Below are 16,696 nucleotides of genomic sequence, written 5' to 3'. Positions count from 1 at the left end.
CTGACCTAACCAAATAGAGAAATAAAAAGGCTCTCTAAGGTCAGGGCATGACACTCTCTCTCTCTTCCACACATTCTCTCTATCTATGCGTAAGCACATAGACACAGTTGTCTCTTTCCCTTAATCCATGATACTGTTGAGATTTAACCAATAGGCCATGCACATCCACTGGCCTTTCTTTTTCTCAGAATCCTATACCTTGTCTAGAGACGATGTCAGTGGTCTCTGGTCTACTGCTTCCTGTGTTGCCTATTGCCCTGAGCAGGCCGGGGGTGACTGTCACTCATCCAGTGCCAGCAGGCACATCACAGCGCTGCTCAGTGATTGGTTTGACCTCTGTAGCGTACACATGTGGTTGGTCAGAGTGAGTCATGATGCGTTACTCCAGTATTGCTGTCTTATAGAGCGAGTTCGTTACATGACTCCTACAAAATTACAAAACAAACCGAAATGTCTTAACACCAACATTTCAGCTTTGTTTTTCATTGCTCTTATCCACTCATGCAATACATTCCCTTCATCTTTTCTGCCATAGTTTCAATGCTTTTGTATTTGAAGCAGCAGGGTACACATGTAACCTCCAGTTGTTTGATGCCATAATTGTCTCCACTCTGATATAATTGCCTCACCTTTTTTTCGCAGCTGTTGAATGGGGCTTGTTGCAAACCCACAGTGTGCACACACACACACACACACACAGAGAGCGAGAGAGCGAGAGAGCAGAACTCAATAACCCTTATGTACTGAATGTTCAACAGGGGTAATTTGTCATTCAAGCAACTCTTTCTCTCCCATTTGATTACTTAGTTCTCTGAGAAGCTGTGCTGATATATCTAATAATAGCAGGCAAGTCCATTGAAACACTAGTGTGGGTGAATGAGTGGGGATGGTTTATTATGTAGAGTTTAATGTGTATACACTTATCCTCTGATCCCCTTCTAGGGCCAAACAGACAGGTTTGGCTCTTGGCCAGAAACACATGGGCCTGGTACTACATTGACTGGCACGATAGATTTTGTACATACTGTATTAAAGCAACAGTTGGCCAGTTATAACTACGGTAGTTTGATTACCCATTTAGAAATCCTCCCAAATGAAGGATGAACTGTGATTAAACACCATGAAAATAATCAGTTTAAATTAGATTAAGCATATTAATCTGATATGCTCCCGCCGGCCACCTCCAGGAAAATATTTGATGAAATTAAACACGCAATAGCCTCCTGAGTGGCGCAGTGGTCTAAGACACTGTCTAAAGCACTGCATCGCATCACTACATACACCCTGGTTTGAATCCAGGCTGTATCATAACCGGCCGTGATTGGGAGTCCCATAGGGTGGCCGCACAATTGGCCCAGCGTCGTCCAGGTTTGGCCAGTGTAGGCCATCACTGTAATTGACTTGCCTAGTTAAATAAAGGTTACATTTTTTATTTCTTTTTCTGATAGCAAATCAATGCTATTGAAAAACAGACTACAAAGTATCCATTCTATTCTATTTCTAAGCAAACATATTTATATTGTCCCCCACCCACACACACACACCCCTACAGGACTCAGAGAGTCTGGTATTCTACTACTGGGCATTGTTTGACGGCCACGCCGGCTCCGGGGCTGCAGTAGCAGCCTCCAAGCTCCTCCAACACCACATCGTCGAGCATCTCCAGTCTGTCATCGAGGTCCTAAGGAACCATGCCGTTTTACCGCCCACCATCTTCGGTGAGGAGTCTAACCACCACATGACCCCCGGGATCCACCGGGCCACCCTGACTCGGGCCGCGTCACTCCGTGGAGCCGCTGGCGCCCCCAGCTCCCCCTGCACCCCTCCACCACAGAGGTTCTTCACAGAGAAGAAGATCCAGCACGATAGCCTGGTGATGGGAGCCATGGAGAACGCCTTCAAGGAAATGGTGAGTATCTGCCATGGCTGTTGTTGTTGCGTTGTGTGCATCTCAGTGAGACGCTATTGTTTGAGGGAGAATATCAGAGTTGTGGAGATGTTGCCTCTGTCCTGGTTAGATACCTTGTAGGTATTTTTCCTCACAGACCTCTCCCTTCCACCTCAGCCCCGACCCGTCATCCCACCACCACCTTCACCCATTTCTTTACCTAACGTTTAATTGATTACGTGATTTAATTAAACCTTGCAACAATTAAACCATTAATAACCTGGGGCACCACGGAAGCATTCATTTATATAGAGCTGTTATCTCCTGATTCCACTCTCTTAAAGTTCTGAAGATCTTTTGTATCAATAGCAGTCAATTATTAATCGTCACCTCGATCGGTCTCATTCTGATTGTCGTAAGTACTTGGTTATCTGCATGAACCCTAGTTGAATCAGAAATACACACAGAATCACACAGAATTACACCGCCTGAAACGTGGCCAATAGAAGTATGTTTATTTTCACATTTACATTTTGTTCATTTAGCAGACACTCTTATCCAGAGTACATTCAACTAAGGTAGATAAACAACAACATATCACAGTCCTAGCAAGTAAGACGTTTCTGTAACCGTTACGGATTAAACAAACAACTAGAGCCGAACAGTTTTTTCTAGTATACATCGTTTTTCCTATACTGACCACTTTTGTGTAATTCCTTGTTCTGCTGAGTTTCTGATTATCGCCACGGTGTGCTTTCTGTGTGTTTTTATACAATTTATTTTACGCACCAGTGCAATAGTCTGTCTTTTACGCACGCAACTCTGATAGAGTATCTTTTACCCATGTCCTTTGTATACATTCCTGTGTGCTATTTTTCGTGTTGCCTTCATTTTTAATGTTTTTCATGACGTGATAATGTTGTAGATTTGTTTTGTATATAGTTATTTACCTGTCATGTGACATTTACCTGTCCCCACCCCTATTTCTAGACACACGTCAGCTCCTGTCCACAACGCTGACTAATTTTTGTATTAAATAGATTTTATAATACAAGTATTTTGTAGTTTATTTTGAGACTATGATCTTAATGGTATTTTGTCATTGTATTTTGTCATTTTTACCCAGCCCTGATTACAGTCAGTTACCAACAGCTGTTTTTTAGGCAGCTAGGCAGCTTCCTCATAGTAAAGCTAGGCTTTACTCATAGTATTTTTTATATTCAGACTCAACGCTCCTCATCGCTCAGAAATGGTATACTGTATATGGCCTCTAGATGGCAATATAAGTTCATTTAGGATGCTCTCAAGTCTCCCACCCTGAGCTTCTTCCCATGTAAATTTAATCTGCCTTACTCAAGCAAATCAAATCATCAAATCAAATGTATTTATATAGCCCTTCGTACATCAGCTGATATCTCAAAGTGCTGTACATAAACCCAGCCTAAAACCCCAAACAGCAAGCAATGCAGGTGTAGAAGCACGGTGGCTAGGAAAAACTCCCTAGAAAGGCCAAAACCTAGGAAGAAACCTAGAGAGGAACCAGGCTATGTGGGGTGGCCAGTCCTCTTCTGGCTGTGCCGGGTGGAGATTATAACAGAACATGGCCAAGATGTTCAAATGTTCATAAATGACCAGCATGGTCGAATAATAATAAGGCAGAACAGTTGAAACTGGAGCAGCAGCACAGCCAGGTGGACTGGGGACAGCAAGGAGTCATCATGTCAGGTAGTCCTGGGGCATGGTCCTAGGGCTCAGGTCCTCCGAGAGAGAGAAAGAGAGAAGGAGAGAATTAGAGAACGCACACTTAGATTCACACAGGACACCGAATAGGACAGGAGAAGTACTCCAGATATAACAAACTGACCCTAGCCCCCCGACACATAAACTACTGCAGCATAAATACTGGAGGCTGAGATAGGAGGGGTCAGGAGACACTGTGGCCCCATCCGAGGACACCCCCGGACAGGGCCAAACAGGAAGGATATAACCCCACCCACTTTGCCAAAGCACAGCCCCCACAACACTAGAGGGATATCTTCAACCACCAACTTACCATCCTGAGACAAGGCTGAGTATAGCCCACAAAGACCTCCGCCACGGCACAACCCAAGGGGGGGGGGGGGGGGGCGCCAACCCAGACAGGATGACCACATCAGTGACTCAGCCCACTCAGGTGACGCACCCCCTCCAGGGACGGCATGAGAGAGCCCCAGTAAAGCCTGTGACTCAGCCCCTGAATAGGGTTAGAGGCAGAGAATCCCAGTGGAAAGAGGGGAACCGGCCAGGCAGAGACAGCAAGGGCGGTTCGTTGCTCCAGAGACTTTCCGTTCACCCTCCCACTCCTGGGCCAGACTACACTCAATCATATGACCGACTGAAGAGATGAGTCTTCAGTAGAGACTTAAAGGTTGAGACCGAGTTTGCGTCTCTGACATGGGTAGGCAGACCGTTCCATAAAAATGGAGCTCTATAGGAGAAAGCCCTGCCTCCAGCTGTTTGCTTAAAAATTCTAGGGACAATTAGGAGGCCTGCGTCAAGCTTATCCCATCTCATGTTCCCCTAACATTTAGTAAGGCTAAGGCCAGTGAAACTGCCTGCATTTTGAAGAGCCTGAGGCTCAATCACCCAGGAGCAAGATACTGTAACCTTTAAAGAGCATTACCTGCTGCAGGGCTCAGTTAAACTATCCATCAGGGCAGAAAAGATGTATAGTACAGTAGTATGGGAGACTGAGTACACTGGTAGGCTTACTCCGGCTGACCTTACTGTATGCGTTGGCTGTTTAAAAAAAAAACTCATACCGACTTAAACTGTCTTCCAACTAGAGGTCGACCAATTATGATTTTTCACCGCCGATACCGATTATTGGAGGGCCAAAAAAGCCGATACGGATTAATCGGCCAATTTTTTTCAAATGTATTTGTAATAATGACAATCACAACAATACAGAATTACCACTTATTTTAACTTAATATAATACATCAATAAAATCAATTTAGCCTCAAATAAATAATGAAACATGTTCAATTTGGTTTAAATAATGCAAAAACAAAGTGTTGGAGAAGAAAGTAAAAGTGCAATATGTGCTATGTAAGAAAGCTAACGTTTCAGTTCCTTGCTCAGAACATGAGAACATATGAAAGCTGGTGCTTCCTTTTAACATGAGTCTTCAATATTCCCAGGTAAGAAGTTTTAGGTTGTAGTTATTATAGGAATTATAGGACTATTTCTCTCTATACCATTTGTATTTCATTAACCTTTGACTAATGGATGTTCTTATAGGCACTTTAGTATTGCCAGTGTAACAATATAGCTTCCGTTCCTCCCTGGGCTCGAACCAGCAACACAATGACAACAGCCACCATCGAAGCAGCATTACCCATGCAGAGCAAGGGGAACAACTACTAGAAGGCTCAGAGCCAGTGACGTTTGAAACACTATTAGCACACGCTAACTAGCTAGCCATTTCACTTCGGTTACACCAGTCTCATCTCGGGAGTTGATAGGCTTGGAGTCATAAAGAGCGCAATGCTCGACACACAACGAAGAGCTGCTGGCAAAACGCACAAAAGTGCTGTTTGAATTCATGTTTACGCGCCTGCTTCTGCCTACCACCGCTCAGTCAGATACTTGTATGCTTGTATGCTCAGTCAGATTATATGCAACGCAGGACACGCTAGATAATATCTAGTAATATCATCAACCATGTGTACTAGTTAACTAGTGAATATGATTGATTGTTTTTTATAAGATAAGTTTAATGCTAGCTAGCAACTTACCTTGGCTTACTGCATTCACGTAAGAGGCAGTCTCCTTGTGGAGTGCAACGAGAGAGAGGCAGGTCGTTATTGCGCTGGACTAGTTAACTGTAAGGTTGCAAGATTGGATCCCCCGAGCTGACGAAGTGAAACTGTCGTTCTGCCCCTGAACGAGGCAGTTAACCCACTGTTCCTAGACCGTCATTGAAAATAAGAAGGAGTTCTTAACTGACTTGCCTAGTTAAATAAAGGTATAAAAAATAATTAAAATAAAATAAAAATCTGCGTATCGGTGCCCAAAAATACCGATTTCCGATTGTTATGAAAACTTGAAATCGGCCCTGATTAATCGGCCATTCCGATTAATCGGTCGACCTCTACTTCCAACCCCCACAGAGTTTGAAAGGATCTATTTATTGTTGCATATCTTTACTTTGTCTCAGAATGTCCTGCATTTCCCAGCAAAAAATGTATGTACTCTTTGAACTCCGGTCTGGTGGGCGGGGAGAGCATTATCATGGCAGTGCCCTTAGCTGCCCCGTCTGTGCTGTTCAGAGTCATCAGATGGCCGATCAGCATCCAAGCAGAATGCGTAGGAGAGAAACCCCTACTTAGCTCCTCTCTCCCGCCCAGACACCTTCTGCACAGACGGCACACACAGCAAACACACACACCTTTCACAGTTCAGTGCATCTGCTTAGCCCCAGATCACTGTTTCTTGCCTTTTAGTTTATTATCTTCCTTAGAAACCTCTGAAGAAAGTCTTATTGCTTTAACTAGGTGTTAATTGCATGTTATATTTGTATTATGTCACCTATTAGTTTCAAAGATTTTTTGGGGGGTCAAATTAAAAGCCAACATGTTATTAACTATATTCACATCTAATTTCAGGTTGACTAATGTGTGTGTGCGTGTGTTTTCAGGATGCCCAGATAGAGAGGGAGAAGCAGGTGTATAACATCACTGGAGGATGCACAGCACTGTGTGTTGTTTATCTGCTTGGAAAGCTATATGTGGGAAACGCAGGAGACAGCAGGTTAGTGTGTGTGTGTTGTATCTATCCTGATTTGATCCTGAACTGCTTTGTCCCAAAAATACGCAAACCTACTCTTAACATATTGGTGGTATGCTAGGCTAATCTAACATGTCAGTGTTTCCCCTATATTCATTTTGTTAATATTTCTTCCAAGAGGCTCTTTTTAAAGGGATAAGTGTGAGATTTTGGCAATTAAGGTCAATGTACTCGCCCCCATGGAAATCGAATTAGCACAATACAAAAATCCACATAAAAATCCCTCAGTTTAAACTGGAGATATTGGATTTTTTTCAGATTGGATGAGTCTCAATCCATGGATCTGTGACAGTGCTAGAGCAGTGTTTGTCAGACCATGAGACATCCCAAAAATCTGTCTTCTTACAAAATCGTCTGTTGTGTCCGAACGGTTTGGACTACGAACTATTATGACCCCTCTATGTAAAGGTGAGAATCTCACCCCCACAAGCGTCTTGGGTCCAAAACAGTTTGGGCTACACGCTAATGCCCACAGGCCTCACAAGACTCATCTGAAGGTCCTCACTACCTGTTCAAAAAAATCTATGAAAGTATATATGGAGACAGTTTAGTGCCAAAATAAGCGGTTAGATACATGAAAAAAACAAACAAAAAAAAAATATATATATATATATATATATATATATCTTATATCTCAGATATAGGACAGACACTTCAGAACAAACGTCCTCTAGATTTTTTTGGGGGGGGGGACTGTCTGTTGTTCCATGTATGGAATCTGTTATGCAATTGCATTTGTATGGGCTAAAAGCAGTAAGTCCCCCCCCAAAAAATTCAGCAACTAATTGTTGGTATCTTTTTTTTTATACTTCAAGCAGTCTTCAAAATCAAATAGCAAAAGGATCCTTGGTATGACCTTCCATGTAGCTTAGTAGAACCCCCTACCCCAGTTTAGATAGGCCTTAGACTTTAATGGGTTAGTACAATATTTTGTTTCTACTTACCCAGAGTCAGATTAATTCATGGATACCATTTTCATGTCTTTCTGCATGCATTTTGAAGGAAGTTAGCTGTTTCTCTAGACTTCCAGTCATTTTTCCAATGCTATGTAGCATTGGCTCGCAAAACTACCTTCAACTTCCTTCAAACTGCACACAGAGACATAAAACTGATATCCATGAGTTAATCTGACTCTTGGTAAGTAGAAACAAAGTATTGTGCTATCCCTTTAAAATATAGGAAAAAGTGAATGTAGGGGAAACACTGACATCTTAGACTAGCCTAGTGTACCGCCAGTATGTTATGAGTAGGTTTGTGTATTTTTGGGCCAAGGCAGTTCAGGATCAAGCTCTCGACTTAGTGCAAGATTTTGGCAATTATCTATGAATTTGGAAATTCATAGTGACAGGTTACAACATACTGTACCAGTCAAAAGTTTAGACACACCTACTCATTCTAGAGTTTTTATTTATTTTTACTATTTTCTTCTTTGTAGAAAAATATTGAAGGCATCAAAACTTTGAAACAACACATATGGAATCATGTAGCAACCAAAAAAGTGTTAAACAAATCAAAATATATTTTATATTGGAGATTCTTCAAAGTAGCCACCCTTTGCCTTGATGAAAGCTTTGCACACTCTTGGCATTCTCTCAACCAGCTTCATCTGGAATGCTTTACAACAGTCTTGAAGGAGTTTCCACATATGCTGAGCACTTGTTTGCTGTTTTTCCTTCACTCTGCAGTCCAACTCATCTCAAACCATCTCAATTGGGTTGAGGTCGGGTGATTATGGAGACCAGGTCATCTGATGCGGCACTCCATCACTCTCCTTCTTGGTCAAATAGCCCTTACACAGCCTGGAGGTGTGTTGGGTCATTGTCCTGTTGAAAAACGAATTATAGTCCTACTAAGCGCAAACCAGATGAAATGGCGTATCACTGCAGAATGCTGTAGTAGCAGTGCTGTTTAAGTGTGCTTTGAATTCTAAATAAATCACAGATAGTGTCATCAGCAAAGCACCATCACACCTCCTCCTCCATGCTTCACAGTGGGAACCGCACATGCGGAGATCATCCGTTCACCTTCTCTGGATCTCACAAAGAAACGTTGGTTGGAACCAAAAATCTCAAATTTGTACTCATCAGACCAAATTACAGATTTTCACCAGTCTAATGTCCATTGCTCGTGTTTCTTGGCCCAAGCAAATCTCTTATTATTATTGGTGTCCTTTAGTAATGGTTTCTTTGCAGCAATTCAAACATGAAGACCTGATTCACTCAGTCTCCTCTGGACAGTTGATCTTGAGATGTGTCTGTTACTTGAACTCTGTAAAGCATTTTATTTGGGCTGCAATCTGAGGTGCAGTTAACACTCCTTTCCTGTGGCGGTCTTCATGAGAGCCAGTTTCATCATAGTGCTTGATGGTTTTTGCACTTGAAGAAACTTTGAAAGATCTTGAAATTTTCCAGAATTGACTGACCTTCATGTCTTAAAGTAACTCTTTGCTTATTTGAGCTGTTCTTGCCATAATATGGACTTGGTCATTTACCAAATAGGGCTATCTTCTGTATACCACCCCTACCTTGTCACAACACAATTGATTGGCTCAAACGCATTAAGAAGGAAAGTAATTCCACAAATTAACTTTTAACATGCCACACCTGTTAATTGAAATGTATTCCAGGTGACTAGCTCATGAAGCTGGTGGAGAGAATGACAAGACTTAGTGCAAAGCTGTCATCAAGGCAAAGGGTGGCTACTTTGAAGATTCTCAAATATAATATATATTTTGATTTTTTTTAACACTTTTTTGGTTACTACATGATTCCATATGTGTTATTTCATAGTTTTGATGTCTTCACTATTATTCTACAATTTAGAAAATAGTAAAAATAAAGGAAAACCCTTGAATGAGTAGGTGTGTCCAAACTTTTGACTAGTACTGTATATGTTTAGCAAACAGAGTGAACAGTGGCGCGAATGAGTGCCCTACAGTGCAGAGGCATTCATCCGTTTTATTTCAGGTGGTCCTACATAATTACATTTTCATGCATTTTGGCTACATTTGCCATCCCCTGCTGAAAGAATATCTGTGTGTACATTATTAATTGTACCCTTAAGTGCTGAAGGCACCATAATATATTGTGTTGTAAATGAAAGAGTATGTGTGGAGAAGCCTGGCAGTTACAGGATGTCTAAATACCTCGGGTCCACTGACACTGTACTGTACGCACCCAGGAGTGAACATAATATTATGCTCAGTGAAACCAGTCAAATCCAGGTATATACTGTACTATATACTATATACTGCCTACATGCACACTGTAAAGGGGTTACCACGAATTTGACAGCAATTTACAGGCAGCTCAGTGGCAAGTAAAATTAAGTATTGAATATTACAGTACACCTACTGTAATATAAATACGGTATCAAAGCAAGTACTGGGTAATGACACAGTACAATACCATAAAATTGACTTTATTATACTGTAAAACAAAGTCAATGCTTCCTTAAGAGAAGAGGTGTTTGTATTTCTGTATTTTACTATGATTACAAGGGTTTGGTTCAAGCAGGTTGGCTGCTAGGGAAACTGACTTGCCTAGTTAAATAAACGTTAAATAAAATCATATAAAAAAATGAAAGGAAATGTGCACAATCCGTATTTTCTTTTGATGTTTATATTCTGGTAGAATGTACCCCAATTGGTGGATTTTCACCATTCTGCTTGTATTTTTTATTTTTTATTGTTATCTTTATTTTGTGTGTGTGTGTGTGTGTGTGTGTGTGTGCTCATGCGTTTGCGTGTATCCCCAGGGCGATCATTATAAGGGACGGGAAGGTCATACCCATGTCCACAGAGTTCACTCCAGAGTCAGAGAGACAACGGCTACAGTTCCTGGTGAGAAGAGAACCGTGGCTCACTTTTTTTCATGGACACCAGTCATTTACATTTATAATATATAGCTAGCTATGATTATAAGTCAGGATACCTTGGACTCTGCTTGAAAGGTTACAGTGTGTGATTCTATACAATATCATGAGACTCCCTTGTTGATTTTTCTTTAGAGCTTCAAGGATATTTTAGAAATGTCTGACAGATTGCCTTGGCTGTCAGGGCATAGATGGCCCTGTCTGAACATAGCCTACCTAATGTAATTTAACCTTTTCTGTCTGTGTGCAGGGCTTCATGCAGCCTCACCTATTGGGAGGAGAGTTCACCCATCTGGAGTTCCCCAGGAGAGTACAGAGGAAGGAGGTGGGCAAGAGGATGCTCTACAGAGACTTCACAATGAATGGATGGTCAGTACACTTCATCTACCAGATTGAATCCTCCCAATTTGTTACAAAACACATGTAAACTCAACAATACAGCCTTCTAAAAGCAGTCTCTGTATGGGTATCTTTCCATCATCTTTATCCACTGTACTGTATGTAGGCCTACCTATAGTTATTGTGCGCCTGTTCTCTCTACCCTATATAGCTATACTTATCACCCTCCTTTTTTCTCTCCCTCTCCATCTTTATTCATACCAAGTATCTATCACTATTGCTCCCCTTTTTCACTCCATCGTAATTCACCCTAAGTATCTCTCCCTCTATCCCCCCCTTTACTCCCCTGGTGTGTGTGTCAGGCACGGTGCTGTGTGCAGTACTAGCATGGTTGCTAGGCCCACCAGGCAGGATGGGCGGTGCTCTCTCTGTTTTGTGTCTCTGCAGTGTGTTAAAGGGATGGATGGTGTGTGCCTAGTGCGTGTACAGACACCCTTCCTCCTTGTTCTTTAGATGAACCGTGGAGGAAGGGGTAAGAGAGAAACAGGGGGAGAGACAGAGGGAGGTAAAGAGATGCATGGGTAGGGGAGAGGATGAGAGAGGCTGCATGTGGCTGGTGCTACAGTGTGGAGCTCCTTTATACAGTGGTGAAGCTCTGCTCTCCTGGGACACAGCATGCAGCTCAGTTTGGACCAGGATGGACAAGACAACTCACTGTGGGGAAGCAGGCCATGTCTCATAATGCGTCACACCAAATCCACTTCAGTATTCAACATGTGTCGGGGTCCCCAGGATGTCAGGAGATGCCTTCAATACCGGTCACTAGGGGCAACGTAAGCACCTATTACCATGGAGGAATGGCTTAAACCACGCTACGACTCCGAGGATCGCGGGTTCAATCCCGGTGCTAGGCACTCGTTTAAATGTTTTCTGTTTTAACCCTGTCCCTTACCTTATCCAGTTTGAATTCATGTTTAACGTAAAAGGGACATTTCACCCTGGCTCTGCATATAGTCATTACTATGTTAACAACATTAAGTTTTTGTCATAAACATAAACAATGATCCATACCACAAGCATTTCACTGGTAGTCAGGAAGTTTTGACTTCCTGTGTATTTGTCTGCTCATATGGAACCACAAAGTCCGACATTCATAGCGAATGCAGATACCGCTCCGCTAGGTAGATGGGGCGTGCCACAAACTTGGATTTAGATGGTGTTGTTACTTCGAAAGAACAACACACAGTAATCTCAGTACTTCTCTATACCAGATTTCTTGGGGAAACGTTTGATAACGTTTGTCATCATGCCAGTGTGGTGTTCTGTGCTAATTAAAAATGAGTTATCTTTCACCGTTCTACCTACCAGAGATTTACCCTGATGCTTCCAGTGGCTTGTGGCTATGAGGAATGATGTTTACGGTGACCAAAGATTATCAGAGGGATTTTTTTAGGCTGAATTGATGGGGAATTCATTTCGACGCCAACTTTTTTTCCTTCACAACAAAACAGAAGATTCTCAATTTATGGTAACCTACGATTAGCTAGCTTGCTAGCCTAGCTGGACTAAATTAGCTAGCTCGCTACAGTACTATATTGAACTCTGAAAGCCATCAGTTAAATCGCATAGCTATCTTTTGGATACATACAGTGGGGCAAAAAAGTATTTAGTCAGCCACCAATTGTGCAAGTTCTCCCACTTAAAAAGATGAGAGAGGCCTGTAATTTTCATCATAGGTACACTTCAACTATGACAGACGACAAAATGAGAAGAAAAAAAATCCAGAAAATCACATTGTAGGATTTTTTATGAATGTTTTGGGAAATTATGGTGGAAAATAAGTATTTGGTCAATAACAAAAGTTTCTCAATACTTTGTTATATACCCCGTGTTGGCAATGACAGAGGTAAAACGTTTTCTGTAAGTCTTCACAAGGTTTTCACACACTTCCTGGTATTTTGGCCCATTCCTCCATGCAGATCTCCTCTAGAGCAGTGATGTTTTGGGGCTGTTGCTGGGCAACACGGACTTTCAACTCCCTCCAAAGATTTTCTATGGGGTTGAGATCTGGAGACTGGCTAGGCCACTCCAGGACCTTGAAATGCTTCTTACGAAGCCACTCCTTCGTTGCCCGGGCGGTGTGTTTGGGATCATTGTCATGCTGAAAGACCCAGCCACGTTTCATCTTCAATGCCCTTGCTGATGGAAGGAGGTGTTCCCTTAAAATCTCACGATACATGGCCCCATTCATTCTTTCCTTTACACGGATCAGTCGTCCTGGTCCCTTTGCAGAAAAACAGCCCCAAAGCATGTTTCCACCCCCATGCTTCACAGTAGGTATGGTGTTCTTTGGATGCAACTCAGCATTCTTTGTCCTCCAAACACGACAAGTTGAGTTTTTACCAAAAAGTTATAATTTGGTTTCATCTGACCAAATGACATTCTCCCAATCTTCTTCTGGATCATCCAAATGCTCTCTAGCAAACTTCAGACGGGCCTGGACATGTACTGGCTTAAGCAGGGGGACACGTCTGGCACTGCAGGATTTGAGTCCCTGGCGGCGTAGTGTGTTTACTGAAGGTAGGCTTTGTTACTTTGGTCCCAGCTCTCTGCAGGTCATTCACTAGGTCCCCCCAACATCTCCCATGTACTTCCTGATAAACTCATTCACTGTATCGGTATATATTATTTTCTGAAGCTACTCTGAACTAATCCCAGTCCGCAATCTAGAAGCGTGGATTCCGATTGGTCAGACCAGCGTTGAATAGTCCTTACCATGGGTGCTTCCTGTTTGAGTTTCTGCCTATAGTAGGGGAGGAGCAAGATGGAATTGTGGTCCAATTTCCCGAATGGAGGGTGGGGGAGGGCCTTATATGCATTCTGGAAGGTAGTATAACAATGGTTGAGAGTTTTAGCAGTGTGAGTACAACAATCGATATGTTGATAGAATTTCGGGAGCCTTTTCCTCAAATTTGCATTGTTAAAATCCCCAGCTATAATACATGCAGCCTCAGGATATGTGGTTTCCAGTTTGCATAAAGTCCAGTGAAGTTCTTTGAAGGCCGCCGTGGTATCGGCTTGAGGGGAGATAGACCACTGTGGCTATTATTGACTAAAATTATCTCGGGAGATAGTAAAGTCGGCATTTGATTGTGAAGATATTCTAGGTCGGATGAACAGAAGGACTTGAGTTCCTGTATGTTATCACAGTTACACCATAAGTCATTAATCATACCTCTACCCTTCTGCTTCCCGGGGAGATGTTTGTTCCTGTCGGCGCGATGTACTGAGAATCCAACTGGCTTTACAGAGTCAGACAGTATGTCTCGAGAGAGCCATGTTTCCGTGAAGCAGAGTATGTTACAATCTCTGGTTTCTCTCTGAAAAGCAACACTCACCTTGAGCTTATCAACTTTATTATCCAGAGATTGGATATTAGGTGGGTGATGTGCACGCTTCCTAAATTGGACCAGAAGACCCGAGTATCTCTCCTCCGCCGGTGTTGTTTTGGGTCAGCCTCTGGAATAAGATAAATTGCTTTGGGGAGAGCATCAAATGATCTGCTGCAGGGAAGTCGTAATGCCAGCATTTGTTCTGGTGAGTTACAGCCGTTCTAATGTCCAATAGTTCTTCCCGGCTGTATGTAATGACACAAAACAATTCCTGAGCTAAGAACGTAAAAATAGTACATAAACAAACAAAATACTGCAGAGTTTCCTAAGAGCTAGTCGCGATGCTACCATCTCCTTCGGCGCCATCATTTAGCTCCATTCAACCCCCCTCCCATCTATATCTGAACACCATTCATGTTTGATTTCTATTTTCCATATATTTTTCAACCGCTCTGTGATGTTTCACAAAAGTTCTGAACCTTTCTATTCTCAGATTTTACATATTGTAAATAAAATAAAATGTTTTGCTAAGAGTATTATTATATTATTGATCGATTGACTATGACTTTTTAAATTACCCAGCAGTGCTATTTGCAGAGTTAGCTCCAGGTAAATGTTGCAATTCTTCAGCCATTCCTGAACCTGTGACGAAAAACAAGCTACATATGGACAGTACCAAAATAAATGATCTAATGACTCTGCCTCCTCGCAGCAAAACCTGCAGAGCTGGGAAGATTGTATCCTCCATATATATAACATTCTATTGGTTGCAAGAAGTTCTGAATCAGCTGTTGTTTTGCGTGTCAATTCATAAACCATGTGCCATGGAATCGGTACATTGAAAATCTCTTCCCAACTGTTTTGCAATTTATATGGCACAGCTGTCAATTTTTTGGTCCTTAAATGAAATTGGTATATATTTTTATTCATCACAATTTTCTTTAACCATTTATCTTCTTTAATGCAGGGCCGACAGACAAGTTCCTTACTTTTCCCCCTTCTACTTGCCTCCTCCATTTTTGTGGTAATGCTGCAATTAATTGGTTGTAATTTTGGGTAGAGCAGACATTTCCATATGTCTGTGTTACCTGCATGTGTGGCATAACTCCACCAGTCCTATTTATGATCAAATTTACAAAAATGATACCTTTTTAAAAAATTTGATTGAAAAATACTTTTTTTTAAAATCAATTAGCATATTTGAGTTTACCCACAATATTTGTTGTAATATTTGTTCTGTCTTTTCATGTGGATTAAATTGAAATTGCAACCAACTTTCTAAGGCTTGTTTAAAAATAACGATATTTTGTAGATTTCGTTTTCTAATAACCGAAAGTGAGCAGTTGTAATCTGAACAAAAGGAAAGAGGCCATTCTTGAACATGGGGTGAGACATTCTTACTAATTTACTAGAGAACTATTTCAGATTTAAGTAGAACTTTTGTTTGATTGATGCCTTTAGTGAGATGCTTTAATATTTAATGATTTATGCCCTCCGAATTCATATTCGTTATATGAATAGGCCCTTTTCATTTTGTCTGGCTTGCCATTCCAAATAAAGTTGGATATTTTTTGTTCATATAATTTAAAAAGCAGGTCACTTAGGTGTAGGCAAAACCATACGCAAATAGGTAAACTGTGATATGACTAAAGAGTTAATCAGGGTGATTTTTCCACAAATACAGTGCCTTGCGAAAGTATTCGGCCCCCTTGAACTTTGCGACCTTTTGCCACATTTCAGGCTTCAAACATAAAGATATAAAACTGTATTTTTTTGTGAAGAATCAACAACAAGTGGGACACAATCATGAAGTGGAACGACATTTATTGGATATTTCAAACTTTTTTAACAAATCAAAAACTGAAAAATTGGGCGTGCAAAATTATTCAGCCTCTTTACTTTCAGTGCAGCAAACTCTCTCCAGAAGTTCAGTGAGGATCTCTGAATGATCCAATGTTGACCTAAATGACTAATGATGATAAATACAATCCACCTGTGTGTAATCAAGTCTCCGTATAAATGCACCTGCACTGTGATAGTCTCAGAGGTCCGTTAAAAGCGCAGAGAGCATCATGAAGAACAAGGAACACACCAGGCAGGTCCGAGATACTGTTGTGAAGAAGTTTAAAGCCGGATTTGGATACAAAAAGATTTCCCAAGCTTTAAACATCCCAAGGAGCACTGTGCAAGCGATAATATTGAAATGGAAGGAGTATCAGACCACTGCAAATCTACCAAGACCTGGCCGTCCCTTTAAACTTTCAGCTCATACAAGGAGAAGACAGCCAAGAGGCCCATGATCACTCTGGATGAACTGCAGAGATCTACAGCTGAGGTGGCAGACTCTGTCCATAGGACAACAATCAGTCGTATA

General features: G+C 41.7%; 1 protein-coding gene across 1 annotated transcript in view; it reads left to right on the top strand.

Moving 5' to 3' along the window:
* The window catches only part of LOC110490153 (protein phosphatase 1H), a 52,128-nt gene that overhangs the window by 24,224 nt on the left and 11,208 nt on the right, over nt 1-16,696 (top strand). Inside the window, exons 3-6 of the mRNA XM_021563362.3 lie at nt 1,553-1,909; nt 6,570-6,682; nt 10,475-10,559; nt 10,842-10,960. Of these exons, the coding sequence (XP_021419037.3) occupies nt 1,553-1,909; nt 6,570-6,682; nt 10,475-10,559; nt 10,842-10,960 (674 nt within the window). The remainder of the gene's footprint in view (nt 1-1,552; nt 1,910-6,569; nt 6,683-10,474; nt 10,560-10,841; nt 10,961-16,696) is intronic.

The sequence above is a fragment of the Oncorhynchus mykiss genome, chromosome 15 (genome assembly GCF_057628025.1).
Source record: "Oncorhynchus mykiss isolate SJ-2025 chromosome 15, ASM5762802v1, whole genome shotgun sequence".
In the NCBI taxonomy this organism is placed as follows: Eukaryota; Metazoa; Chordata; class Actinopteri; order Salmoniformes; family Salmonidae; genus Oncorhynchus; species Oncorhynchus mykiss.
Note: the sequence above shows the minus strand (reverse complement) of the source record. Positions and strands in the feature narration are given on the sequence as shown.